The sequence below is a fragment of the Podarcis filfolensis genome (genome assembly GCF_964270895.1).
Source record: "Podarcis filfolensis genome assembly, chromosome: 1".
NCBI lineage: Eukaryota > Metazoa > Chordata > Lepidosauria > Squamata > Lacertidae > Podarcis > Podarcis filfolensis.
Window position 1 is genome coordinate 100,874,308 of NC_139604.1, and position 27,957 is coordinate 100,902,264.

Consider the following 27,957-nt stretch of genomic DNA (forward strand, 5'->3'; position numbering starts at 1 on the left):
CTGAAGACTTTAATTATAGAGGCACATGTACCTTCACACCTAGGCACCCAATTTTAATGGTCATTCACATATGACAAAACCAGATTAACTACCCAGCAATGCACGCTAAGTAGGGAGTCCTGGCCACTCCTGGATCCCTGACTCATGTGCCTATGTAATACTTGGTTTTGGCAAACACCTTACACCTTACTGTATTTTGCTGATATAACCCTAGATTACAAATGGATGAAGAATAAGCAGCAGCAGCCTGAAATGGTCGATCCGTCAAATTTATCCATTTTTCTCTGGTCACGTTTCCCACTTTCCGTTTCATTTTTATTTATTTTTAGGGGTAGTGACACCCATGTGGGTGCTGAACAGAGATCGAAGGGGGAACACGCCTCCTATTCCTAGAAAGAAGGCGGGGTCCCTCGCCAAGAAGGAAGTGCGCGGCTTTGTATTCCCAAGGTAACAGCTGGAAATAAATAAGGTCGGGGGCTAAGAGCAGGTTGAGATCACCGTGTCCTTATAAAGATGATGCGACTCGCCCTCCCGGTAGGCCGGAGAAGCCTCCCAAATGTCCGGAGGGCTCCGGCACCAGCCGCCGCAGCGAGCGGGAAAGTCGCCGTTGCCCCCCCCCCCGCCCTCGAGCCCCAGCTAACTGTCAGGGCGCGCGGACGCTGCGGAGTCGGTGCTTTAAAATCCGGGGCCGGGGGGAGACGGCAGCCCTCCCCTGCCTAGCCTGACAGGCCCAGGCGGGCGCCATGCTAGAAACCAAAATGGCTGCCCCGGGGAAGGCTGCCCAACCCGAGGAGCCGCGAGCGGGGGAACGTGCCGAGTGACGCCCGCCGCGCCGGACAGGTAACTTTCTCCTCCCCCGCCGCCGCCGCGTCGTCGTCCGCCCCGCACCCACCTTCCCTCCCTCCTCAGCCACGCCGCCGCAGCTCCCATCCCTCCTTCCTTCCTTCCCGGTTACGGACAGACCCTCCTCTCCTCAAGCCAGCCGTTCTCTCTCATTGTGCTTGTGTGCGTCCCCTCCGCCTCACCTGGAGCTCGGCCCTTTCCACCTCCCAGTGCGCGCGCTCCATCTCGAAGCGGGCCCATTCGTGCTGGATGTAGTGCAGGATCCCCGGGATGGTGTAGTGTTGAGGCCGGGACAGCTCCGAGCCGCCGCCGCCGCCGGGGCCCACCGCTTCCGGAGCCGCCGCTGCCGCCGGGCCTTGGGGTTGCTGCTGTGGCGGCAGGTTGCCTCCGCCGCCGGGCCCCGCGCAGCCTTGGCCGAGCAGCTGGGAGTTCGCGTTTCCTCCGGCGGGCGGCAGCGGCCCTTGCTGCTGCTGCGGCCTCGGGCTGGGGCCTGCCATGATCCCGCCGCCGGCTCCGGGATGTTCGTCCATTGTCTGTGGGGAGTCCTTCCCCCGCCTCCTCTTGCTCCTGCTGCTGCTTCTCCCGCCTGGTGTCCCGAGTCCGGAGCGGCGCTGCTTGTGGGGAGGGACCGGCCCGGGGGTGTCAAGGCCACGCGGAGCAGTAGCCGGGTGTCAGAGCAGCGCCGAGCTCCAGCCGCCGCCGCTGCTGCTGCTCCTGCCGCCGCCGCCGGCCGCCATTACAGTCTCAGCTCCATCATCAGCCGGACAGATTCACTCAGCAGCTCGGCTCACCCACCCACGGGGTGGGGGGGGGGGAGAGGCGGAGGTACGCGGGGCATGCTGGGAAACGGCACCCGCCTTGCTCCGACCCCCGCGCTGTCCTGCTGCACGCATGCGCGGGCGCTGCCTGAGAGGAAATTATAGAGAGGAAAGTAGGGGGTTCTTGCGCTCTGGGTGGTATTTGGTGTTCGCTGAGGGGGAAAAAAAAATCTCGCTCCTTCAGTCCTAAATCAGTTTCCCGCGGCTGACTTTTTAACTCCTCGGTAAAACTCGCTTGTCAATGGCCAGGAGAGCCAGAGCTGCCCGCAGAGATGGTCGCTCTTTGGTTTTAAAGTGAGAATGACACTCCCACTTCACGTGTTCACTGTGCATTCTCCAGTTGTCATCCTCACGACAGCCCTGGAAGGTAGGTCAGAATGTTTCCCCGTGTCGTGCGGTTGAGGTGAGAGAGTGTGGCTTGCCTAAGGCAACCTACTGAGTTCCTGGCAAATGTGACATTTGAACTGGGAAATTCCTTGGCATCTCAGTCTTTTTGCCAGTTTACACGATGGTGTAAACTGTTGATAGTTGTAGAGAGGGCTTTATTTAGCTCAGGAAGAACCACCAGGAGCATGTGAAGAACATATAAATTCAACAGTTATCTGACCATGCTAAGAGTGCATTTTCCATTTTTAGGAGAAAGCTTCCTATATCAAATGAGCCTCTTACAGGGAATTTTTTTTCTTGCCTGGCATTTTAAACAGCTACTATAATCGCTGGTAGTCTACAAAGCATCCACTCATTCTGAATGTCCAAACTGGCATTTTACCCAGCACCACAAACTCTGGCCCTTCTTCATCCCACTTCCATGAGATAAAGACATGGAAGGAATAAAAGGTTTTGTGAGCCATTTTGAAAACTGTACCTTTCCCTGATGGTACAGATTGCAAAGGAGTGTATTCCATACTTAACTCCCTGCCACTTTAACAGTCTCTTGCTACTACTTTCTCTCCTCAGTTTATAATTTTTCAGTAGGCTGCTACTGTTTGTTGCTCCTTCAGCTCATTTAAAATGGTCTCCCCGATGATGGGCTGTGCCAGCAAAAGATTCTTGGCATTGCAGTTGCATTCCTCACATGTCTACAGCTGACTCCTTGGGGTGGACAAGAGGCTATTTCTCCCACCACACGCACAACACACCCTCCCTCCCCCAGGACATGAAACATGCGCTGATTTTGCCACTGCTGTTGTTATTATTACTCTGTCACCCAAAGTAGCAAGGCAGCAAATAGAAACCAGAGTACTGGCAGTCGGCAAACCAGTGTCAAATTACTACTATGAGTATGGGATTAAATTAAGAGAGGCTAACCTCTGTAGAAGGAGGGAGAGCTTTCTGAGCAATCCCTTGAGGGAAACTCCATCACAGGGATGTTTAAAACAAGGTTAGTCAGAGCCGTAGGGAACATGCCTCCTTTAGCCTTTGGTAAACTTCTCAGTCATCTTTGCAAACCATATCCTTAAAAAGGAGCAAGTTAATATGTAAGCTATATATAGGAGCGTTTTACAGCTACAGTGTAAACAAGTCACAAAATAAAATGTTTAATTGAAGGTATGAAATTAAAATACAGGAGTCTAGTGCTGACACACTTGTACTTCAAAGTAGGTTTCCTTTAAATAAAGTAGCTATTGCACTAAAGTGTTCTGTCGCATCCTAAGTACTGGATAATGAGCGAGTCACATAAAAAAAATATGCTTTATTCTTCCAAAGTAAATTTGATACAGAGACCTGGACTTTTAAGGCTACAGTCATGAAACCATGGCTATAGGGGTCTTTTTCTCTTGTGGGCTGCATGGCCAGCAGTGGGGCAGAGACAAACATAAATGTTCTGGATTAACTAAACTGGAATAAACCCTGTTTCAATTTCCTCACATTAGAATTCCCAGCTCTATCAAGGTCTATTCTTAGAGGCATTATGCCTTTGTTGATGGATATATACAACAGCTTAGATAGGTTCTTGGTCTGATCCAGTAGAGTACTTTTGTAGAAGTATACCCTAAATGTTGACTAGGAAGTAATAAAAGTACAGTGGTACCTCAGGTTACATACGCTTCAGGTTACATACGCTTCAGGTTACAGGCTCTGCAACCCCAGAAATAGTGCTTCAGGGTTAAGAACTTGCTTCAGGATGAGAACAGAAATTGTGCTCCGGCGGCGCGGCAGCAGCAGCAGACCCCATTAGCTAAAGTAGTGCTTCAGGTTAAGAACAGCTTCAGGTTAAGAACAGACCTCCAGAACGAATTAAGTACTTAACCTGAGGTACCACTGTATAAGCAACAAGATGGGAGTTATTAATGAAAGGCTACGTATTCCTGAAAAGCCTAAAGTGTTTTTGCTAGTACACCCTGGACAGTTAAGCATTGCAAATGCATTTTAAACTTGCATTTTTATAATCCAAAAACAGTTCCAAAAAAAAAAAATTGAGAACAGAAAACACTGGAATGTGAGTTGGTTGCTAACTGTTTTCTAGATTCTCTTTGTAAAGTGAATAAACAGAGTATGACTGTTCCTGATGGCAACTATTAGCTTTTGTTGTTGTTTAGTCGTTTAATCATGTCCGACTCTTCGTGACCCTATGGACCAGAGAACGCCAGGCACTCCTGTCTTCCACCGCCTCCCGCAGTTTGGTCAGGCTCATGTTTGTAGCTTCATGTTATTAGCTTTTAATGCTTATTAATTGATCACAGGTTTTTATAGATTGTTTTTTATCATAATGACCTCAAAGTAATTACAATATAAAAATATTGATAAAACTCATAAAATACAATTGAAAAATAACGTGCAGTTTCAGTTCCATTAAGAACACAGAGATCCAGATTCTGGAGGGATCGACACAAGTTTCATGCCCCAAAGTAGGTGTCTTCACCATATGGCAAAGAAATCCCTTAATATTGAGGGCATCATGTTGCCAAGGGTAGGGAATTGCAAAGGTGGGCCATGACTACAGAGAGTTGGGATCTTCCAGATCCCAACACAACAAGCCATATTTATTGGCAGGACCAGAAGCAGAACCCCGCTCTGCCGATCTCATGGTTTGAAACAGTCTACACCTAGATCCCTAGTCATGGAGGGCTTTATGTATTAAAGTGGCTAATTTGGAGTGTCTTCTTTGGCGATCACTTGTAGCCGAGTTAGATTGTCTTCCATGTACACGGTCTTAACGGTGTGTCCACAGGTGATTGTGGAGCCCAATTCTGGATCCACATGTCCTTCCACAATGGAAGGCTCTTGTGGAAAGATAACTGTCCAGGTAGGAGAAGTGATTTATACTTTCCAACATTACACCACTGAGTTGGATTTGTGGCGCTGCAGAGGGGTTGTTTTATGTTTGTTGGTGCATAAAACTTTGGTTTTTTGGATGTTGAGCGATAGGCCCAGCTTTTCGTATGCTTCTTCAAAGATATTTAGGATGGTTTGGAGGTCATCCTCTGAGTGTGTACGCACTACGTTGTGTCACACCTACATGACTGAATCTTTTCATAACCTCATTCCCATAGCATAAAAAGAAGCATAATTAAATTCAAAAATTTAATCTGTATCAATAATTTAATCAATATCAACCCTAAAGTAAGGTTTGGAATGATATTCTCATCATGAACATGGCAGTTCATCATTTCCACCTGAATATTTCTGAGGATCACACTCTGCAATACCATTTTGTAGTGGGTTAATTAAAATAAATTCTCATAACCCTAAGGGACATTAATTATGCTATCTTTATTTGCCTCTTCTATGGGCTAGAAGCTCTTAAGGCTTCCTTTTGAGTTTGTGCTGTTTACTTTTCATTCTGAAGTGGCCCATTCTTCAGTTGAAACCACATAACCTGAGGATACGTAAGAAAATTTATGCTTTTTATACAACTATAATTTTATGGAAGAGGAGACACACATTGTTCCCACTCATCCCAGCATCTTGCTGTTGTTATTAAATATTATTGTTAAATATATACACATGTATATAATTGAGAGAAGAATGAGGACACAGTAAGGTTTATAATATAAGTTAGGGAATGGAGAGAGTGAAAAGAGAAACAGAACAGTCTCAGAGTTACAAACAACACAGTAATTAATTCAAATTGATGGGTAGCATGTTTAAAACAAACAAAAGGAAGTACTTATACAACACATAATTAACTAATAGAATGCATTTCCATATAATGTTGCAATTATTAGAATTAGTGGTGCTGAAAAGGATTAGGTAAATATGTGGAGGATGAAGTTCATCTGTAACTCATAACTATAATAACCAGAGCCACAGTGTTTGTGCTCAGAGACTGTGTACCATGTGCTTAATTCAAAACTAAGGTGTTGGGACAAAAATTTGTCTGGAAGTAATCCTCTCTGACCTGGAAGCTGTTTCCCAATAATTACAGAGGAAAGGCATGTAGCTCATGCTCAAAGACATGTGCTTCTTTATTTTAATCCCACATGTTCCTTGATCAACCTGGTTGTGCTGAAAACAGATTGTGCAGAGCAATTCTAACTTGGGAATAGAGTGGCAAATTCTCCCAATCCTAACTGGGGCATGGAGCAGCCAGGACAGAGTGTGGTAGCAGTCCGTCCCCCCACCCCCCACCCCTATTTTTGCTGCACTAGCTGCAGCCTGGCACAGCACAGGGCTCAGATCAGGTTCTTCACTAGAAAACAGGCTGGCTTTGGAACCAGCAGCTCTGTTGGCACAGTCCTGCTCTGCCCCTCAAACCCAGTTTTAGGACCAAATATGATTATTGCCAGCAGGAGCACTGGTAAAAAGCAGTATGCACTTCATCGCCCTTTCAGGTCCACAGTGGAGGTAGACTTCTGTTGAATCCTTACCAACACCAGTATGGGTCAGGGGTTAGGTATTTTTTTAAATAGAAAAGTTAAGTAGACTGCACCCAGTTCCTATGAAAATCACAGGACTTAGGTCTGGACTTTGTTATCCTGCTCAGTACTCTGTCCTTGATCAAAAAAACCTTCAACTCAATTGTCATAAAAATAGATCAAGTATAGGCATGTTCTGCAACCTTTCTGTGGACCATCCAAATGGAGTTAGCAGACCACAGTTGGAGAATCTTTGCTCTACCCCTAAGGATTTAAAATGCCTCACATATCAATTACTCTTTTTTCTCCTTAGAAAGGTGTTCTATCTAAATCCATTAACAATAGCCACAAGCCTGTTTGTGAGCTTTTAAGAGTACTCTCCTGACATGGGAGTGAAAGTTATTGTCAGCTCATGAGGAAAGAGTACCTCCTGTGATCTGTAAATAGCCTAATATTCTCTTAAACAGCTCCATATTTAAGAGCGAGCTGAGCTTTGCATTTGGCATAAAGACATATGCCTATATCTATAAATAATAATAATATAATTATTTTACACAGTGGCTGTGTTTCATAGCAAGAAGTTCCCCATGAGGAAATTCAGCATCCATCTATAAATAAAATCAAGCATTAAGCAAATGAGAGTGTAAAATACTGTACTTCAGAGCAGAGCCAGCAGTGAATCAGACAATGGTGGCTATAGTTACTATGTATAATGCAAATGCAGTGGGAAATATTACAGTTGGTTCTCTCACCAGTACAGTCGTACCTTGGAAGTCAAACGGAATCTGTTCTGGGAGTCCATTCGACTTCCAAAACGTTAGAAAACTAAATTGTGGCTTTTGATTGACTGCAGGAAGCTCCTGCAGCCAACCGCAAGCCGCGGAAATCCTGTTGGACATTCGGGTTCCAAAAGAACGTTCACAAACCGGAATGATCTCTTCCGGGTTTGCAGCATTCGGGAGCCAAAACGTCTGAGTTCCAGGTCGTTCAGGATCCAAGATATGACTGTATCTTCAATTTGAAACCAATAGGAATTGGCCCTTCTGCCTCTGTCCAGTACTTATCATCATAGTTGATTTCTTTTATAATGTTACTGTGACATTCGCCCCAATCCAATTGCTCTGGGTAGTTTGATAACTGTACAAATAAAACTGGGGTTGAGCCTCTCTAGGGTCTGGGAAGTAAAGAGCAAGCCTATTAAATAAAGCTGTTTTGGACAATCCTAGAACAAGTCAGGGGACGCGGGTGGCGCTGTGGTCTAAACCACTGAGTCTAGGGCTTGCCAATCGGAAGGTCAGCAGTTTGAATCCCCGTGACGGGGGTGAGCTCCCGTTGCTCGGTCCCAGCTCCTGCCAACCTAACAGTTTGAAAGCACGTCAAAGTGCAAGTAGATAAATAGGTACCACTCCGGCAGGAAGGTAAACGACGTTTCTGTGTGCTGCTCTGGTTTCGGTGTTCCATTGTACCAGAAGCGACTTAGTCATGCTGGCCACATGACCCGGGAAAACTGTCTGCGAACAAACGTCGGCTCCCTTGGCCAGTAAAGCAAGATGAGCGCTGCAACCCCAGAGTCGTTCACGACTGGACTTAACTGTCAGGGGTCCTTTACCTTTTTTAGAACAAGTCAATGATATGGTGAAATTATATTTACCAGATGGGATATTAGAGGAGGGGTAGTACATCTGGTGGGAGACACGTTGTGCTCCTTTTGGGGTAGTTTGTCCACCTTTGGTCCCCACCCTGCACTTAGCTTTCATCTGTGGCTCCTAGAAGCTGTCAGCATATAGCAGTGGCCATACGCCAGGAATAGCTTCAACTGGCTGACAAAACCAGGTGAGGGTAGCTGATCGGTCTCAAACCCTTGGTGTGTTAGGGATCTTCCCTGCATGCAAAGACAGCTTCCATCAGATTGAGTGGACGAGACCAATAGTAGGTCCAATGGTCAAGAAGGCAGTTTCTGCATGTGCTGTAGAGGGAAATGAGGGGCAGATGGGGCTCCACAACCTGGGAAGGTAGCCCGTGTAGCAGAAGGAAACACTGACCCCAAACCTCTGCTGCATTGTGATGATGATGATGATAAATAATTTATTTATACCCCGCCCATCTGGCTGGGTTTCCCCAGCCACTCTGGGCAGCTTCCCACAAAATATTAAAAATACAATAATTAAATATAAAAGCTTCCCTAAATAGGGCTGCCTTCAGATGTATTCTAACAGTCAGATAGTTGTTTATTTCTTTGACATCTGATGGGAGGGTCTTCCACAGGGCAGGTGCCACTACGGAGAAGGCCCTCTGCCTGGTTCCCTGTAACTTCGCTTCTCGCAGTGAGGGAACCCCCAGAAGGCCCTCGGCGCTGGACCGGGCAGAACAATGGGGGGTGGAGATACTCCTTCAGGAGAAGAAAAGGCTAAGGAGTAAACCCTACAGAAATCTGGAGTGGAGTCCCTAAGATGGTTGGGTGGTGCTTTGTATGCCGCCTCCTGGCAACTCTTGCAGCCAAGATGGTGCCATATGTATTGCTCTGCTTTCCTTTGGACCACATCAGTAAGGCCGAGAAGGGGGCCTTGTCATCTGGGCTGCCCAGGATCTCCATACGCACTGCCCAGGCTTGCGTCCCAGTGAAATTACTTCAGTGCTGCCAACACAGCAGTTTGACTGGAGTGCCTGGTTTAGTCAATTTCAGTCTTGAAGGAAATTTCTTAATGGGAGCATGTTCTTGAAAAAGAAGAGCTTTGTATTTTTGTATTTTTAAATGTGTGTGTGTGTGTGTGTGTGTCCGTCCGTATCTATATTTATATATACATGTACATATATGAGTAAACAGCTATACTGCCAGCCATAACAATGTACAGTATACATTTCTGTTAAAGTTGTGCTGGTTGTGTCATTAGAACTAGTCTTTGAAATGCATTAGAAGTTTGTAAAACCAGTTTGATTAGATACTATGGCAGGACAGGAATATTGAGCAGGTCTACTGTGGGTAACTCCATAGTACAGTAACTATAGTGCCATCTCCAGTTCTTGGAAAAATTATAGGGTCTTCAATAGGCACCACCTTAAATACACATGCACAAAATAATGAAATCCATAATGCATTCTAAAGGTAACTGATACACATCGGGTTAAGAGCTTAATTCGTTCTGGAGGTCTGTTCTTAACCTGAAACTGTTCTTAACGTGAGGTACCACTTTAGTTAATGGGGCTTCCTGCTGCCGCCATGCCGCCGTGGTGCGATTTCTGTTCTCATCCTGAAGCAAAGTTCTTAACCAGAGGTACTATTTCTGGGTTATCAGAGTCTGTCACCTGAAGCGTCTGTAACCCGAGGTACCACTGTATTTTAGCGTTCTTGCCTCTAGAGAGGAGAGGAGAGAACATCCAAACTTGAATATAGTTAATTAAAGTTCTTGATACTGGTCACTGACCGTAATAAAATGACTTGACTTGAATTAAAGTTAGTTACAGTGCCAGAATCACCAAATCAGGATGGGATGGACCCATTAGTTGCAAACAGCAGGGCAGGATCAAAGCAGCTGGGAGTGGTGTTCCACATATACTTCTGCTTGTTCAGCCCTGTTTCCCCCTGCAGCTCTTGTGGCTTCCCAAAAGCCCCTGATGGTTTAGAGATCTTCCACAGATCTTCCACAGATGCATCCAGTGCTGGAATTTGTGACACACACACCCCACGCACGGCAGTGTTTCATTCACACACAGCTCTTTAGATCTCAACTTATCTCTACTAAAACTATCCGGGAAACTAATTTTCTAATTATTCTTCGTGAGATTAGGCTGTGAAAGACTTACAGCATACCTTTAGACATTTGTTCTTTCTGGAAGATGATAAACTAGGCAAAATGTGATTTAAAAAGCACAACAAGAGTTGTTCTTAGCTGATTTTGGTTTCTGGAAGTGACATGATGCAAAGCAGGAAATTCTTCTATGCACAAGCAGGGAGGAGCAAAGGAGCCCTCTTAGGCACATATACCATTAACTATGGTTTACTATGATGTGTGCACAGGGCCATTATGTTACCACAAAATGGTACATACAAATGGAAAAGTTATGAATGAAAACTATGGGCTTAAACTATTGAACTAGAGCTTCCTTGAAGAACTGATAAAGGTTCATCTAAACTGTATTTAGCCTTTAGAATCCAAAGTTAAGTTGAACACTGAGTTATAAAAATGTAAGCAGCCATTTGTTATTATTACTTTAACATGGGTACGGCTGATGACTTATCTTAACCAGGGCTGGAGAAATGAAACCATCACACCTGTCTACAGACTGAGTTTTGCAACAATTACTCATGCTAAAAGGGTATTCATGGGAGCAATTCAGTTTGGATTTACTGGAACAAATGAGAGGCTTGTTCACCACATTGTGAGCAATAGATGCACTACTGCTGCTTGATACTGAAGTTGCTGCTGTGGAGGAGTGCCTAGAGAGGGGTGGTGTGAGAACAGTAGTTCATTTAGTTTGCTTGAACTAGGCGAGGGACTGGCCTAATACATGACATGTCAAAACATAGCATGATAGTGTCTGGGTGGTAGGTAGATGATGAAATTTGCTCTACAAAATTAACATGATAATGCCTCATGATTATTTCATAAGTGGGTCATGAAAGTGACCCTGGAGAAGTTCAGCCTTTATAAAGGTATTTTTGCAAACCTTGGCTGATGGCATGGATCGCACTAGGTTCCAGTGTAATCTGGAATTGGCGAAAAGCGTAGATGTGTGGCTTCTTGTGTTGGATCAAGCCATATCTTCAGAGGAATTTGGCCACTCTCCGGGTGCCCGGCTTGATACCATGTTGACCTCCCCGTCAGCGACTCCCGGCAAGACAAGGCGAGGTCTTTATCGGCCGATCCTTCTTCAAACGTGAAAGAAGAACACAGCCACTCTCCTCCTCCCTCACTCCCTGCCATCCCCAGGGAGGGGAAAGAGACAGACAGAAATGTATTTACATGCCTTTATTTCTGTCTTTCCTCAGTGCAGAGAACAACATGTCTGCACCCTCTGATACCCAGCTGCAGAGAGAGAATAACTCCTCCCATGTACTTCCAGTACAGGGTCATGTGACACTCTGAGCTAACATCCGGTGCTCAGAGCACATAATAGACTGTCCCTGGTTCCCACGGTACAATCCAATAACATCAGCTTCCTGTTTGGCTTTCCAGCCATCTGGAGCACTCAGCAGCATTGCTCCTTTTTCGTAACAACCTCCCCCAAAAGAATCAATGCGTGTTGCGGCATGCATAGCGTGATCCAGAGAAGAAAACAAACAGTTGTTATACACATAACACTCCCCTGTTGTTTCAGTTCCACCCTTGGAACTACCCGCCACTGGTTTCCCCAGTGTACCTCTCTGGTTGTCTGGCTTCCAAGGAATGAGTGCATCTGCATTACCTTGGCTAGCAACTCTCTGTTGTGTCTTTGTCTCTGACTTAGACACAGCTCCAACCTGTCCTCGGTTGTTTACAACAGCAACACATGCAACAGCTAAATTAGCATACTCTTCTGAGTACCTTTTGGGTGGTTCACCCTTTGTGACTCTCTCAGACCTGCGTATGAGGTGCTGATCCTCTCTGCTCACTGGTTCAGTCTCAGGACTCTTTGGAGAACCAGTTCCAATGGTAAACAGTGGTTCATCCTTCACCTGTGAAGGTCTATCCATTGTGTGAGACTTCCTCTCAATGACTGTGACAACTGAGCTCTCCGAGCTATCAGTGTCATCACTCTCAGTACCACTGTACTCTGTGAAATCATCATCATCAGAATCGTCCTCTGTGGGAAATGTGTGTGCTATCACTCTCTCCTTTTCAGGAGCACTCTCTAGAAATTTTGTGAGAATCACCTGACCAGATTCAGACAAAATTACTCTGTAGAGACCCTTTTCATATCCCACAAAAATGCCTCTGGCATTCTTTACTCCACCTGGAGCTTCTGTCCTCACATGAGACCCAAAAACCTTGAAATGGGCAACAGAAGGTTTTCTCTGGAACAGTTTCTCAAAAGGAGAACTTCCCAACTCTTTTGAAACCTTTCTCACCCATGCATGACTAAACGACATGAGTGACTCCGCCCAGAACTCATGTGGCAGATGTGAACTAAGCAATTGCGCATTCATTCCCTTTTGCAATTCTTTGTTCACTTTTACACAAACACCCCTGTTCCACGCTTCCGCTGAAACAGCAACCTTGTGTCTAATCCCCTTCTTCTGCAGGAACCTCTGGAAATCCTGTAAAAGAAAAATCTGCTTCTTATCTGTCAAAAGACAATCAATGTTAGCATCATGCATGTCTTTAACTTTGTCACAAAACTCCTGAAACCTTTCTAAGGCTTCCTGTGGTTTCTTTAACACATAAACCCAGACAAAGTTAGAGAAATGATCCACACACACAAGATAATATCTTGCATTGCCTCTAGATGGTTCTAGAGGACCAATCACATCAGCATACACCCGCTGAAACGCTCTGTCGACCCTGGCCACCTTCTTGGCGCTTGTTTTGGTCACACCTGCAAGAGAAATCATGTTAGACTCAGAATTACATTCCATGTAATCACTTTGGTCAAAGTCCAACAAATATAGTCCATCTTTCTGTCTGGCAGAAAGATATAACTCTCCATCTTTGAAGATCTCGCAGCTCTTATCATCATAGGACAGTTTCAGTCCTTTCTTTGCAATCTGCGAAACACTCAGCAGATTGAACTTCAATTCAGGAACCAAGTAAACATTGTGTATTGTCAAGTTCAGACTCTTAAGATACACAGATCCAACCCCAGTCGCCTCCAGCTTCTGACCGTTGGCTTGTTCCACAGCGAAGCTTTGCTTCTTAAACGTCGAAAAGAGTCCTCTGTGCGGGGACATATGAAAATTACAGCCCGTATCGATTACAAAAGAGTGTCCAACATCTGGCGTGGTTCCTTTCGCCATCAGGGCCTTTGCAGGTTTCACCATAGGCTTGGTATGACCTTTGCCTGACGCCTCAGGCTTTGCTGAGCGGCCCTTCGCTCCTTTCGGCTGGGATGGCTTCTTGCAGCTCCGCTGAAGATGCCCAGCCTGTCCACAATTGTAGCACTGTACAACGTTCAAAACTAGAGCTTTTTCTCCAGTAGCTTCATCTGCGGGGGAATTAGAACTCCGTTCCTCCCTCCCCCTGTGCTTTTCTTCCAGTGCAGCATGCCGGCTGTGTTCTTCTAGAACCACGGCACTCAGGGGCACTCCCCCCTTCTTGGCATCCATGCTGAATCCAAGAGTCAGCTTTACACTCAATCTCAAGCCAGCTTTCACTTTTCAAGCCAGTAAACTCCAAAAGTCTCTCATCTTGTTTACTGCTTTTCCACGGCAGGCAAACTTTTGGGCTGTTTTTTTGCTTTCTCAGGCAGGCAATCTGCACGCTGTTTTCCACAGCTGCAAAAGGTAGTCAAAACATTTTCGATTTCCCAGGCTCTTTTTAGGCCTCTCAGTAACTGGTAGACGTTGCCTAGCAACCTGCTCAGGACGGAACTCCTTATCTAAACCACAGGAATTCCTGGTATGCAAGCTTGCTCTTTCAGAGCTGTTTTTCAAACGCAGCTTGTGAACCAGAAATTAATCTTTCTGCGTTCATTCTCTCTTGCCCGAAATGCTGCATACCTTTTCTGGGCTCCGTTGCCTTGAAATACACTCCTCTCGGTGTCCAGCTGTCTGTTTCAGCTTTCTGGCTGCAGGCAGACGCTTTTCTTTATCTCCTTAGGTGCAGAGGATGGCAACGATTCATCGACCTCTCACCTCTCATGCAGATTCTCACAGATCAGATAACCACCGGTCTGCTACCATATGTTGGATCAAGCCATATCTTCAGAGGAATTTGGCCACTCTCCGGGTGCCCGGCTTGATACCATGTTGACCTCCCCGTCAGCGACTCCCGGCAAGACAAGGCGAGGTCTTTATCGGCCGATCCTTCTTCAAACGTGAAAGAAGAACACAGCCACTCTCCTCCTCCCTCACTCCCTGCCATCCCCAGGGAGGGGAAAGAGACAGACAGAAATGTATTTACATGCCTTTATTTCTGTCTTTCCTCAGTGCAGAGAACAACATGTCTGCACCCTCTGATACCCAGCTGCAGAGAGAGAATAACTCCTCCCATGTACTTCCAGTACAGGGTCATGTGACACTCTGAGCTAACATCCGGTGCTCAGAGCACATAATAGACTGTCCCTGGTTCCCACGGTACAATCCAATAACATCAGCTTCCTGTTTGGCTTTCCAGCCATCTGGAGCACTCAGCAGCATTGCTCCTTTTTCGTAACATCTTGGACCCTTCACTTTTTAAAAGTTGCTTGTTAACGCCCCCACCCAGGTAAGGGTAGGGGGGGGCGTCACTCTGTGAGGCAGGTTAGGCTGAGATAGTGTGATTTTCCCAAAACCACATAGTGAACTTAATCACTGAGTGAGGAAATGGAACAAAGAGCAATGCCCTAGGCAATTATGATAGGTTATTACCAATTTCTGCCTTTTATCTTTATGAGCTTTATATGCTTGGGGTTAAGAAATGCTGAAGAACACATCTAGAATTAATGGCAATATATTATAAAAATAGCCCGATACTATAATTTGCCATTATAATAGGCTTCAGAATAAATGCACCCTATCTCTCCCCTCCCCATCTTTTGGTGATTGGCACATTAATGCAGAAGGAGGGGGGCAAATGCCCACAGTTCTAATTTCTAGCTTTTCAATTTTCTGCAGAACACTATTTTTCCACAGTAACTAGCTATGCATTTCCTCCCACATGCCTGCTAAACATATCTCCTTGCTGGAATTTGCAGAGTGGGAGGGGTTTCGTTCTGGGAAATGTCTGCTTATACTTTATATGCTAGTAAAGCATTTTGTAGCAAATGTTGAGGGGGGCACATCTAAAGCTTCATCCCAGCATGGGATCACCTACAGGCAGCTGGCTGGAATGTTTTATGTGGCTTTAGAAGCCTCGTTCACCTGAACCCACAGTCATAGTCTAGAAAAGGTTGTCCTTAACCCAGTGCCAATTCAAAAGATGAAGCTGTTAATTTCCTTACAGTTTTATTTAATCTCAATTTCAGTTTTGACCATCTAGCCTTGAAAGAGCGGACAACGAATCATGATCAAGTTTTTTCTTATGGTGAACAAGCAAGGGCAAACAAGACTCTCTCGATATTATGAATACATGGACCTTCATAAACGGACGATACTAGAAGCTGAAGTAATCAAGCATTGCCTTTCCCGTTCAAAGGAGCAAGTATGTCTTTTTATGTAGACATTTTACGGTCAAACAATCTGATTGGGGCAGACCTATGACTTTGAACTTGAACCTTCCCCAAGTTCACAGCAGGGGTACATTCTGTGTATAGCACAAGTGTGTGTATTTGAATGGGATTTGGCATGCAAAAGGTGTGTGCACACAGGATGTTGGAATCTCCACCTAATCTCTGCTCTTCCCCACAGCCACATTTGTCCCAACTTCCAACATTAGAGCTTGGCTGGGGGGGAAATGACCTCAGGAAGATGGACTGGGGCAGCGGTGAAGATGGTTCAGCATCCCTTGCCTGTACAACCCCTTTGCTTTTTAAATGGCACTCTCCCACCAATTTATGTTGTTTAAAAATTAACTCTTGAATGCTGCATGTTAGGTGCTATTTGTGCCCATATATATAGTATGATGATTTCTTCAGTTCACCCCCTAATATGGTGGCTCCCAACTTTGGACCTACTGATGTTTTTGGACTACAACTCCCATCCCTCACCACTGCCCCTGCTGGCTAGGGACAATGGGAGTTGTAGTCTAACAACATCTGGGGGGCCTTTTTCAGGGGGAACTCATAGGAACTCAGTCCTGGCACCTCTCAGGTGGGCACCATTGCCATTCTAAGAAAACGAGGGAGATGTTTATGGTGAGTTCCAGCACCTCTTTCCCTAGAAAAATAGCACTGTCAATAAATGCTCTAATATGTTAATTCATATAGGTCCACTCCATATAGAAATATGTGCTCTGTCAAGAAAACCATCTTTTTTATTGTTAGCCAATCCTTCCTTTATCTGCAAATTGTTGCTAAGGTAACAGAAACAAATTAATTTTGAAACCCTTTTCATTTCAACAAGACAGTGGAAAACTTTGGGGGGGTGTACAGTGGTACCTCATGTTGCATACCGTCCCCCTTATGAATGCTTCGGGTTATGCGCTCCACTAACCTGGAAGTAGATGCCCCTTGTTGTGAACTTTGCCCCGGCATGTGAGCGGAAGTCGTGCTCCGGTGGCACGGCAGCAGTGGGAGGCGCCATTAGCAAAAGTGTTTCTCATGTTACAAGCGGTTTCTGGTTACGAGTGGACCTCTGGAACGGATTAAGTACGTATCACGAGGTACCACTGTACTCTAGGCACCAGGATAGTTTCAAGATCCTAGCAAAGGCTATGACACTGACTTTGAGTCATCTCAGGTTCTTTTAAGGATCAAGCTAGATGTGATAGTGGTGTGTGAGCGATATGTCGTTTACTTAAAAACAAGGGGTGGGAAAGCATGTGAGGAACAGATGACATTAAGTAAGGGGAGCACAACTTTACTGGCTCTTCTTTGTTTTAAGCAGTTTTCTCTCAGTTGAGCTCCAATGAAAGACCTGGGCTGGGAGAAACTGCTTAAGGCAACAGAGTGCAACAACGTAAGGGGGGGGGGCTGGTTTTGTTTCACACAAAACACATGTCAGTGGGCTGTTTTACAAGTAGAGAACAAACCTCCACCCATCCTTGTTTTATATGTAAACAGGGCATTTTTAGAACTGGTAAATAAAAACAATATTGGCATCGATTGTTGTGCCCTTTAATAACTTACTTAGCCTGCATAAACTAAAAACTGTCCAGATGTAATATTCAATAAGCAGATAAATATCTACAAAAATGTGTCATCCATCAAATTTTATCTATGTCTTTTTTTTAGTGTTCCTTTATTGAATACAAAGATTTTAAGCTGGTGTACAGGCAATATGCTGCTCTTTTCATAGTGGTTGGAATTAATGAAACCGAGGTATGTGTTTATTTCTTAACTATATAAAGAAAAAACAAATATTGATTTATGAACTAAAGACAAATACTGAACTTGATATATGCCCATTGCTTCAGTTTCTTCCTGGTTTCCATATGTGATCCAGTTCCTTATATTGTGTCCTTCACTCTGCAATATCTAGCTCTCCCACAATGTAGTTGCATCATAAGAGATGAAGGAAATGCAGCATAGGCCCTTTCAGCAAAACCAAGAACCCTATGGCATCTCAAAGACAAGCAGGGTGTCATGAGCTTTTGTAAGCAAGACCCTGCAAATAGAGACTTGACAAGAGACCTGGGTGCTTCCAGGTGGGTGTTTATCGTTGGATTGGTACACCACATGCAAACAAACCTTTTACAGCACTCATACAATGTCATCATCGAAAAGCCAGCCCGAAAAGCCAGGGAAAATCTGATAAGCTAAAAAAAACCCCTGTTGCTCACAACCCACTAGCGATATCTCAGTGACCTGTTTACAAAGGAAGCACCCTTGAGAAATTATTTTATTCATATATGTATTTACAACCTTTCTGGACTGCCTTTCATCACATAACAGTGATCAAAGGACAGTTTTCAAGTACAACATAAAACATCATCATACAACATAAAACGACAGTGAAACACAGCAATCAATAATATAAATCATCAATCAAGCATAGCAGCATAAAATAAGCCTGAGGTCTTGGTCAGTTTCTCCTGGCTTCTTCCAAAAGCCCAGAACATCAAGTATGTTTTAACTTGACAGAAAAATCCCAGTTAGGATGCCACCATCCATTGCGCCAGGGAAAGAGTTCCATAATACAGGTGCTACTACAGAGGAAGCCCTGTCCTGTGTCACCACACAGCCAGCCATGCCCGCCTGAAGGACACCAAGCAGTGCCCCCTGCCAATCATGGGGTCCAGGCCATTCTGAGCACAAACATCAACATGGGCATGGTCTGCATGCAATTAAACCTGATGTGAAATTCAGTGTGTTATTGTTTGTAATGCTGCCCTGGTACACTCTTTTGAATTTATACTGCTGGTGCAGTGAATTTTAAGGTCTAAGGATCAGACTATTCATTTTGTTTCCTAAATCTTAAAACAAAAATCACAACTGTGAGCTTTATAAGTAATGTAGAAAAGTTAACAGATCACTGGTTTCTCTGATGTTCCAACTGATTTTCAGAATGAAATGGCTGTCTATGAACTCATTCATAATTTTGTGGAGGTTTTGGACAAGTATTTCAGTAGAGTGGTAAGTATGATATTGAACCAAATACAAACTCTTCTCTTTTTTAGAAAGCTTTCATATGATTTATTATATCATAGACATATTAGTCTGAAACATTTGCACCATGATAGGGTGCAGATATTTGACCTTTGGATTTATTTTTATCAAAAGACATCAACATTTAAGTCACTGGGTATTAAGCAAGTACACAGGTGGCTCAAGTCTGTATTATTCCACATGTATAAAATTCTAGCTTTGTAGCTGCCTTGGAAATTGAGGAGAAATTGAGCAAAAGCTAAAGGAGAGCTTTGATAACTTGCTCCCAACTTTTGGATGCTTCTATTGGGACACCAGGAGAGGTCCAACATCTGAATGTAAGCCCTGCATATGTCATTAGATAAATATAGCACTTTGAAAGAATCTTTGAAACTCACAAATCTAAAAATACTGAGATGACAAATCATCTCTCTAGTAAAGGACAGATGTTCTTTTCTTTCCCACAGTTTGTTCTTTCCTCCTCCATTATCATCCTAGCTTGAGATACTGCCAGAATTCTGCAGATATTATATGTTAATTTTACTTTCACTAGCTCATCTCTTGGGAATTAACAGTTCAGTTTGTTATATCATTTATTTGTTCTCTATGTTACATGCAGTTAAAATAGAAACATGCATGATACGATGTACCACACTTTTCAGCCCTTTTAGATTGAACAAGCCAGCAGCTTCAAGCAAGGCCAGTCTCCATGGGGTGGTGCAAATTGTACATTAGACTCCATCTTTCAGCCAATAGATGATCATTCAGAAATAGAGATATAGCCGCATCTGTTGATTGTGTTACAATCACAATTCAGACAAAACTGGTATTAGGAGGCAGTGCTTAGAATAAGGCAGGCAAATTTTTAGGAAATGTTCTTTCTTAAATGGGTGGGAGCTTCACATACGCATGTTGGGGCTTTCACTGTGTGCATTATGGTCAAAAATCAAAATAAGTTTTATTGTACTAGCCAAAGGCCATGACAAAACCATACAAACACTGTCAGGAAAAGAAATATCTATATAAACTATATAACTGTATATAAAAAGCAGAGCCAGTGCCTTGAACCATCAAGATCATAAAATGCAGATGCACGTGTGTGCACATTATGATGCCCGACATGCAGAAAGATACACGTTCAAGGAGGAATGCCATGGCTATTTTTAACACTGGATCGTCTCATAACACACCAGCAGAAATGTGATGACTGACACACAGCCAGGACTTCCAGCAATTTGGCAGAAGTGCAAAACAATTCAGCTGCCCACTATCACCAAAAACTATCAGAGTCTTTATACCTGCAAAAGGTAGTTTTAAAAGTGAGACCAGCATCTGGTGGAAGCTCCCACTCAAAAGAGGGCTGCTCAGTAGGATTTCCCATAGTTTAGGGCTGTGCATCTTTGCCTCATCCAAAGCATAGCAAAAGACATGAACAACTAGTAGATGACAGTATGCAATAGGTTTTGCTTCACAACAGTGTGGGGAAACTCTGACCCTCCAGAAGTTGTTAGACCCCCAACTCCCATCAGACCCAGCCAAGGATACCCAAAGGTAGGGTTGCCATATTTCAGAAAGTGAAAATTCAGACACAAAAGTTGTATGGGTTGCCATATGTCTGGATCTTCCTGGACATTACAGTGATTTCCACCTGGACACTGTTTCCAATGGCCGAATCCTGGCTTTGTCTAGGAAATTCTGGATGTATGGCAGCCCTACCAATGGCCGAGGATGATGGAAGTTGTAGTCCCTTAACTCTGCTTTACAATAAAAAAGTTGTACTGAAAATGGCTACAAAGGATGAGTGAATGTTTACAAGCTCCATGATAATCCCTTGGACCAAAAACAAATACAAATAAACTTTAAAAACACTAACTTGCGGGACTTGACATCTTTCCGCAGGGCCTGCAAGACAGAGCTGTTCCACCAGGCCTTTGGCCAGGCTACAGCCTGACTCCCTCCCTCGGCAATCTTCGCGGAGCTCTGGCCCAATGGTTGCCAGTGGCTTGATTTGAATTAATTTTATAATGAATGATTTTAGAGTGTTGTTTGTGTTGTACTTTTGTACTGTTTTATTGTTGTTAGCCGCCCTGAGCCCGGCTTCGGCTGGGGAGGGCGGGATATAAATAATATTTATTATTATTATTAGTATTAATAATAATAATAATAATAATGTACAGTAGTCAGAAATGGAACAACATCAGTCCTTTGCTCTTGCTGAAATGTCCCTTTTCCTCTCTTTTTTTTAGAGTGAATTGGATGTATCCTTTCAGTTTTCTCTATTTATGTTCCTGCTCCTTCCTGCGTCTGCCAGGCTGCGTGGCATTCGTAGGAATCAAAATGTTACCATGATTGGATTAAACTGTGTTCAGCAGAGGTGACTGAGCCATATGGATGGATGGTTTGAAGTATGTGAATAGTTCAGTGTGGAGGTAGGTCATTAAAAGGCTGGCGATATGGGTGGCGATATGATAGTGGATGCTGGAAAATGGAGACATTTTGTCTAAAGGTAGGAAATTTCCCCTTGTTCTACTTGCTGCGTGCATAACTTTAATAGATTTCAGTGCATGAACACAGTAGCTGTGATAGAATCTGTTGCTGGGCAAAGGAAGAGCTCTGTCCTCAAAGGAACCGAGCTCCGAGCATTTATTCCTACCATTGAAAGGGATCTCTCTCTCTTTCTCTGATTGCTACCAGCTTTTCAATTGCAGAGGCATCTGGACAAAAGTCTCAAATGGAGATTTCAGCACATGGGGTGAATAGATACAGGAGAAGACTAGGGATGCAGATTAATGCAGTCTGCTTGCTCATTACAGCTGTTAACGTTCAACCGAATGACCATCTCCTTCTGCACGAACCTGCCTGAGCTGAGCACAGTGTTTAGTATCAGATCCATTCATTGATTCTGCTGGCATAATGTAGTGGGAGAGGATTTGAGATTGTTGCTGATGACCCAAATGGGTTGGGTACATCTCTCTCCATGTGATGGAGGCAGGAGAGCAAAGAACTCTGGGAGGCAGGCACAGTCCCCTCGTTTTTTTCTCTCCTGCCTGACGGGACAGGTTTTTCTTCTTATGAGAGTTATCTTCTGTCATACTTTCAATGCTACTGGAGGTGTTATGGGTGTGTGTCCCCCCCCCCCCATGATCTGGCCCTGCTTATTTAAGGGAAACGGAACTAAGTTTGCAATATTTGGGGAAGACAAAAGGGGACATTCCAGGTGAGACTTGAATCCCCTAACATACCCCTGGGTGAAAAATATGCCAACCCCGGAAATGGTAGACTATGTTTCCCTGTAGCTGTCCTGACACCTTCTACCATCATCAGCATGAGATCAGCAGGGCTCAGGATTTGGCAGTTTCACAACCCAGATTCTCCCACTTCTACCCTTTTTGGATTGGAGAGCAGTGAGGGTAGCATCAGAAGTGGATGGTCCTGAGAAACCAACAACAACAACACCTGTGTTGATGGAAGTAAGACAATTAAAGGGTGACATTACAAACACTCTCCTAATTGCATGCTAAATAATTGTATGATTAGCTCAGTAGGTAGAGAATGGGACTCTTAATCTAATCTTAGGGAAGGAAATTTTGCAATGAAAGGGAGGCTCCATTACATTTGAGTCAGGATTCCACTTAAAGAGGAAGCTTATTAGTATCCTCTTAATTAAGAGTACACATGAAGCAAAATGTTTTCAGTATTGTAACTGCAATACAGCAAAATAAAATAAAAAATACATCTTTGTGGAAATAGCCAGAATTTAAGCATTCCCTCACCCCCCCCCCAATAAATTAATATCTCAAGTTTTGCTACTTAGCATGCTGGTGTATTTGACAAGTCCCAGTTATGTGCATGGAGAAGTGGGTGGAATTGTATTAAGCTCTTTAAAACAACTGCAGTAGGTGCTGATATCTGGGAGAGATGAGTCATTAAAAAAGATTACAAAAGCAACAGTTGAAAGTTATCACATCAAGTTTGGTGTGGCAAAACGGATCTGGAGTGGGAGTACATTATTTTTTAATGCCTGTATTTCTGTGTAAGGAACAAGAGAGCAGTTTTTCACATGAAAATAAGACATAGATGACCTGCTCCGAAAAGCATGAATTGCTGCCTAGGTTGCACTCCCATGCACATGTACTTATAAGTGTGGCTCTTTGAGCACAGCTGGACTGACATCTAAGTAAAGAAACATAGGTTGGTGTTGTGCATTACATTACATAAAAGCATTGAAGAAGAGCGTATCCATTTTCAGGAGAAGTTACTGAATTTAGCTAACACACAGGCACTCCCTCCATGGAAGATGTAAGCAGGTGTACAATAAACCTTTTATCATAAAGACACTAGCTTCTATTGTGCTTTGATTTTCCCAACAGAAACAGAACCCTGGGTAAGTGCCTGGAACCCCCTGGAATATTGCTACTGCTAGACAGAGACGGGGGGTGACACGCAACCTTCACAACATTACTTAAAGAAAATAAAGTCCAATAGTGATGCCTCGTGCAGGGAGATGCAGTCCGTGGCATTCCCACAGTGGCAGTGGCAAGGTTAGCGGAGCCCTGGGTTGGCAGTCTTGCAGGGCCGCTGACACCCTGACTACCCCTCCACAGCCTCCCTCTGATCTCCTCTCTATCCCAATGAGCACAACGGCCTCTCTTTACTTCAAATCAACATCACGCTAAGATGGAGGAGAGGTTCATCTCTTCCAAGCCCAGCAGTAGGCTAGGAAGGAAAACCACACTCTTTGCTGTTCAGATATCACTTTCTTAACATCTGAGATGACATTTTTCCTCCCCATCACAGTGCTGGGCTGGGAGGAAGGGAACTTCTCCCAGCTGCATGTTGTGATGGGGAGGAAAACCTCCGTCTCTCTCCTTCTACTCAGTCTGAGGAACCTCTCATTCTATCCTACTGTTGAGGAGTTGAGGAAAGCCCTCTCCTCAAAGGTACCTTTCCCTCACACGTGCCACCAATCCTGGAGGTCAGAGCACTCATTTATATGTGCTGAGACCTAAGATCTCATAGCAGTAGCATCACTGGTTTTGCCATCAATCTTGAGGGGTGGGGGCCCTACTGCAGGACAGTTTCCTCACCTTTGAGCTAAAGACTTGCCACTTTTCAGTTGCGGTCCATCGACACTTAAAGACCAAAAGCTTTGGTAAGAAAATATTTGCCAGAACCAACTTAATGCCCAAGCATTAAATCACATCAATGCACAATGCTTCTAATAAAACACAGGTATTTTTGAGGCATTTGCTAATAAGGCACAGGTATTTTTGAGGCATATGCTAATGGAAGCAAATAGTGACTAAACTAGCGATGCCAGTCACTGAGCCAAAACTGTTTTGTCTTGGGGTGACACATCTGGCTCTATGAAACTTGAGAAAATACTAGGTATAGAAATCATCTGTGGTAAGTAGATATATCGCCAAATTATATTTCGGCCTTGTGTTTGAATAAAATATATTTCAAAGCATGTTCATACGGCCTTCCTTTATTAGCCCCTTGCCCTCTATTTGAAGAGCAGTTCAGAGTTTTGTTTAAATTACCTTAAGAAGGAAATGTGGAGGCTTTGAAGTTGGTCATAAACATTGAGCAATAGGGCAGCAGAGACAGGTCACCTGGTCACAGTCTTCCCTTATGTGGTGAGACGTAGGGTAGTTTTATTAAAATGATAGCAATTTTGCAATTTCTCTTCTGTCTATACTGTATTTGCACTAGTTCACCACTGTGCTGTATTGATTGCCTATTTCCTAAGGTTCTAAAGGCCGTGAGTGGGGGAAGGAAGGAGGAGGGGCAGGAAGAAAAAGAATGGAAATGACTTTGGGAGGTTAAGGGGAGGCCTTGGTGAAAAGGGAAGAAGGGTCTCGCTATGTGTGACAGTTTCTGCACTGAGGGGGGAAATGTTTTACAATAATGACAGAAGTTTGAGTAAAGCAAGGATGGAGAAACACAGAGGGAAATGGCAGTTTCCAAAAATGGCAGAGGTTTGAATGTAGCAGGGATGGATAAACAACACTGAGGGTTTTAGGAAAAAACACAACAACAACAACAATTTATTATTTATACCCCACCCATCTGGCTGGGTTTCCCCAGCCACTCTGGGCGGCTTCCAACAAACTATTAAAATACAGTGGTCCATTAAACATCAGAAGCTTCCCTAAGCAGGGCTTCCCCCACTGCCAGTTTCAACCAGGAGAAATGGGTGCAACATAGAAGGTAACGAAACAGAATCTTTTCCAATGGCCTTCTCGGCATGCTCAAACATTGTTTCAACCCCCCCCCCCCCCGTTCTTCTCTCTTCTTGGTGAACTCAAACTTTTGTCTCTTCCATTCCTCAGCTGCCTTATGTGTGTGAGAGAAAGAAGGTGGAGCCCTCAAATATTCCATAGTACCTTCACATAATATAGTTCACTCCCAGTACCATGAAGTTCCAGATGGAACATAGCAATTTAGAACAGATATTAACAAGCAAACACCCTTATATGTATAGCACCCATTTTATGCAATCCTGTGTCTTTCATTTTTTTTAACCATGTATAAGTTATAGCCTGTTCCTTCAATGGTAAATACACAAAATGTTTAGTGACCAGCTGTAGTTACCAAGGAAGATACATGTTCATGTTCAAGTTCATGCTCATTATAAAGTTTGCTGGGTGGACCTGAGCCAGTCCCTCTCTTTCAACCTAAGATACCTCACTAGATTGTTGTAAGGATAAAATGGGAAGGGGTAAGATAATATATACTGACCTGCGTTCTTTGGAGAATGAATGGGACAGCGGTGTTAGTTAATTAATTAATATACACTTACAGGTTTAGAGATATATCTTAACCTCAGATCACTGAGATTTAAAATCCCAAGGGTGGAGTTAGGCCAACTAAGCTACTAGCAGTGGGCCTGATCTGGGCCTCTCAACTGGAGCTAGTGCAGCTGAAATGCTCAAATTACCACCCTCCACTCTGGCCAGGGCAAGCATGTGGGCTTCAGATATGGTAGTGGCTTTGCCACTCAGTTTAGCCCAGCTGAACTGAGCATTGCAGCCTAAGGTTCCCATCTTTAAAAAGGAAGTAGTAATATTTATTATATTGGTTTCCCCAAAAGATTAGCAAACAGTACTGTACAGGTTTGTCACTAGTTTATCTCCCAGCATATAGCCAATTAATATTCTTTCAATATAATACTGCAATATAATCCTGATGTGAAAATTCCTGGTTTACTCTCTGAAGCTTTTGGTAAAATTTCATTTAAAAAGATAAGCAAGCCCTTTAGATTCTGATTCATTTTTAAGTGAGGGTTGGGCGTTGGACCGATGCTGTCTGCAAAGGAGTGGCATCGTTTAGCTGCAAGGCTTTCGCAAGAGGACCCAGCGTGCCTAAAAGAACCAAGCAACTTGCCCTGCACCTTTGGGAAGAGCAGCTGGGGCAGATGAGGAAGGAACAGCCTGAGTGGGGAGGGACGGACTATGAGCTGCAGTCACTTGATTCCCAATAGCAGATGAAGTACTTGTTGGTGGAATGAAGAGTAGCTAGTTGTGGAATGCTGCCCAACAGGGTGGGGCAGCTCATATCTCACTGGGGGAGAAAAGAAGCCTCCTTGGGCTTCCAGTCATAATACCAACCTCCAGTTATCTCTGTAGAAACATTTTAAAAACACTTGACAGTAAGATGGAATGCATGTCTCATCAGATCCTGAACCAAGGAAGCGAATGTTGAGATTCTTTATTCTTTGTACAGGGGGCTTCGTTTTGTTTTCAGGTGGGGAGTGTTGCGATTCATACAGAACGTGTTCTAGCTGTTTGCTGGCTAAGTTAGTAGTATTGAAATGTTAGATCTCTGCGGACCCCTTTTAAATTTCAGATTACACAGCTGTTCTGGCTGTGGCTGATGGGAGTTGTAGTCCCAAAGATCTAGTCGAAAAGATCTGGCAGGCACCCGGTTGGGAAAGGCTGGTATGGATTCTTACATCTCAGTGCATATTTCCACAATGTGTGGTAAATACTTTAATGCAGTAAGAAGACACCTTCAGCAGGTCAAAGGAAAGATAGGAAGGGTTTTTTCAAGCAGTTGTGATGTTTTCTCAGTACAGCTGTTTGCAAGTTAAGGCATGTCTGGAACAGTGAGGGACTGAAAGCTGGATACACAAATTTTTCGTTTGAGCACTTAAGCAGAGGAAGAATGTCCTTTCAGCACTGATTCCACCTCATTTACGCATGTAATTGCGTATAATATGGGAAAAATAGGGGACTAGGGATCTCTGTCCAGGGTGACTCCCCTCAGACTACAATTCCCAGGAACATTTTGGGGAAGCGTGAGACTAATTTCTTGTCACTGATTGCCTTAGCAGAATTTGTTAACCATTATTTCCCTTGTGTTCTGAATGGTCACTTTGTTAAGCAACTGCTAAACAAATCGAAGCACTTTAAAAATTTATTTGAAAATTAAGCTTTTCAGTGAAACTTTACACAATTATTCTGGATTGGCTCTCTTAATGCAAGTCACAATAGGCTGATAGCTGTTAGAATAAGATTGGTGTTAACCAACATCATTTGCTACTTCTGCTGTTTCTCTTTTCTACAGCTCTTTTAATTTACATACTATTATACACAATAACTGTATAGTCGGTAGTGAAACTGGAATTACGGTACAATGTTATAATTTTTGCAGTTACCGAAAAACTCATTAGAAAGTTCATCTGTTAAGCACTTAGATTAAAAAAAAACAAATTTGAGTTCTGGCATTTTCCAGTTTAGTCCTGCTTATTCCAAAAGAAATTCCTTAACTTTATATGAACACAGATCATGTTCAAATTGGACAGAGTGCACATAATTTTGGATGAAATGGTATTAAATGGTTGCATTGTAGAAACCAATAAGACCAGAATTCTCGCACCTCTTCTTGTTCTTGACAAAATGGCTGAAAGCTAGGAAGACTATGCCAGTGAAGGGTGTGTTCGCACAGAATTCTTCAAAACAGAAAGAAGGAACAATGAACTCTGAGGATTCAAAGGCTAGTCTTGCAACATTCCAAATGGGCTGAACTGAACCTTTTCATGCTAAAAGACAACTGAAGGAAGCAGGTGCCACACCTTTACTATCTACCTGTGAAAGGTTAATTAGTTACTGCTTTATGTTTTTAAGATAACAAAATATTCCCATTGTGTAGTCTGTAATCCAGCTGGTGAAATAAATACTCTTTAATAATATATC

General features: G+C 43.8%; 2 protein-coding genes across 11 annotated transcripts in view; one reads left to right on the forward strand and one right to left on the reverse strand.

Annotated features, from left to right (window-relative positions):
• STRN3 (striatin 3) overlaps positions 1–1,722 on the reverse strand; it is a 43,011-nt gene extending 41,289 nt beyond the window's left edge. For 4 of the 5 annotated variants that reach the window (XM_083612684.1, XM_083612681.1, XM_083612682.1 and 1 more), the window contains exon 1: positions 1,026–1,722. In XM_083612684.1, the coding sequence (XP_083468810.1) occupies positions 1,026–1,373 (348 nt within the window). In that variant the 5' untranslated portion in view covers positions 1,374–1,722. Of the gene's footprint in view, positions 1–190; positions 555–1,025 lie in introns of those variants that run through there. The other variant, XM_083612683.1, reaches the window with a different exon arrangement.
• On the forward strand, positions 322–27,946 carry AP4S1 (adaptor related protein complex 4 subunit sigma 1). Of its 6 annotated transcripts, none has more exons than XM_083621656.1 (6): positions 322–447; positions 15,539–15,714; positions 17,405–17,491; positions 18,677–18,745; positions 21,004–21,015; positions 27,547–27,946. In XM_083621656.1, exons 2-6 carry the CDS (start codon positions 15,577–15,579, stop codon positions 27,673–27,675), a joined length of 435 nt encoding a protein of 144 aa, XP_083477782.1. In that variant the 5' UTR covers positions 322–447; positions 15,539–15,576; the 3' UTR covers positions 27,676–27,946. The 6 variants fall into 6 exon arrangements, 5 of the variants coding, with proteins under 5 accessions (XP_083477782.1, XP_083477780.1, XP_083477784.1 ...); XR_014549881.1 differs by lacking the exon at positions 322–447 and adding an exon at positions 678–840 and having other exon boundaries at positions 21,004–23,989; positions 24,022–27,946; XM_083621654.1 differs by lacking the exon at positions 322–447 and adding an exon at positions 683–840.
• The last annotated feature ends 11 nt before the right edge of the window (positions 27,947–27,957 follow it).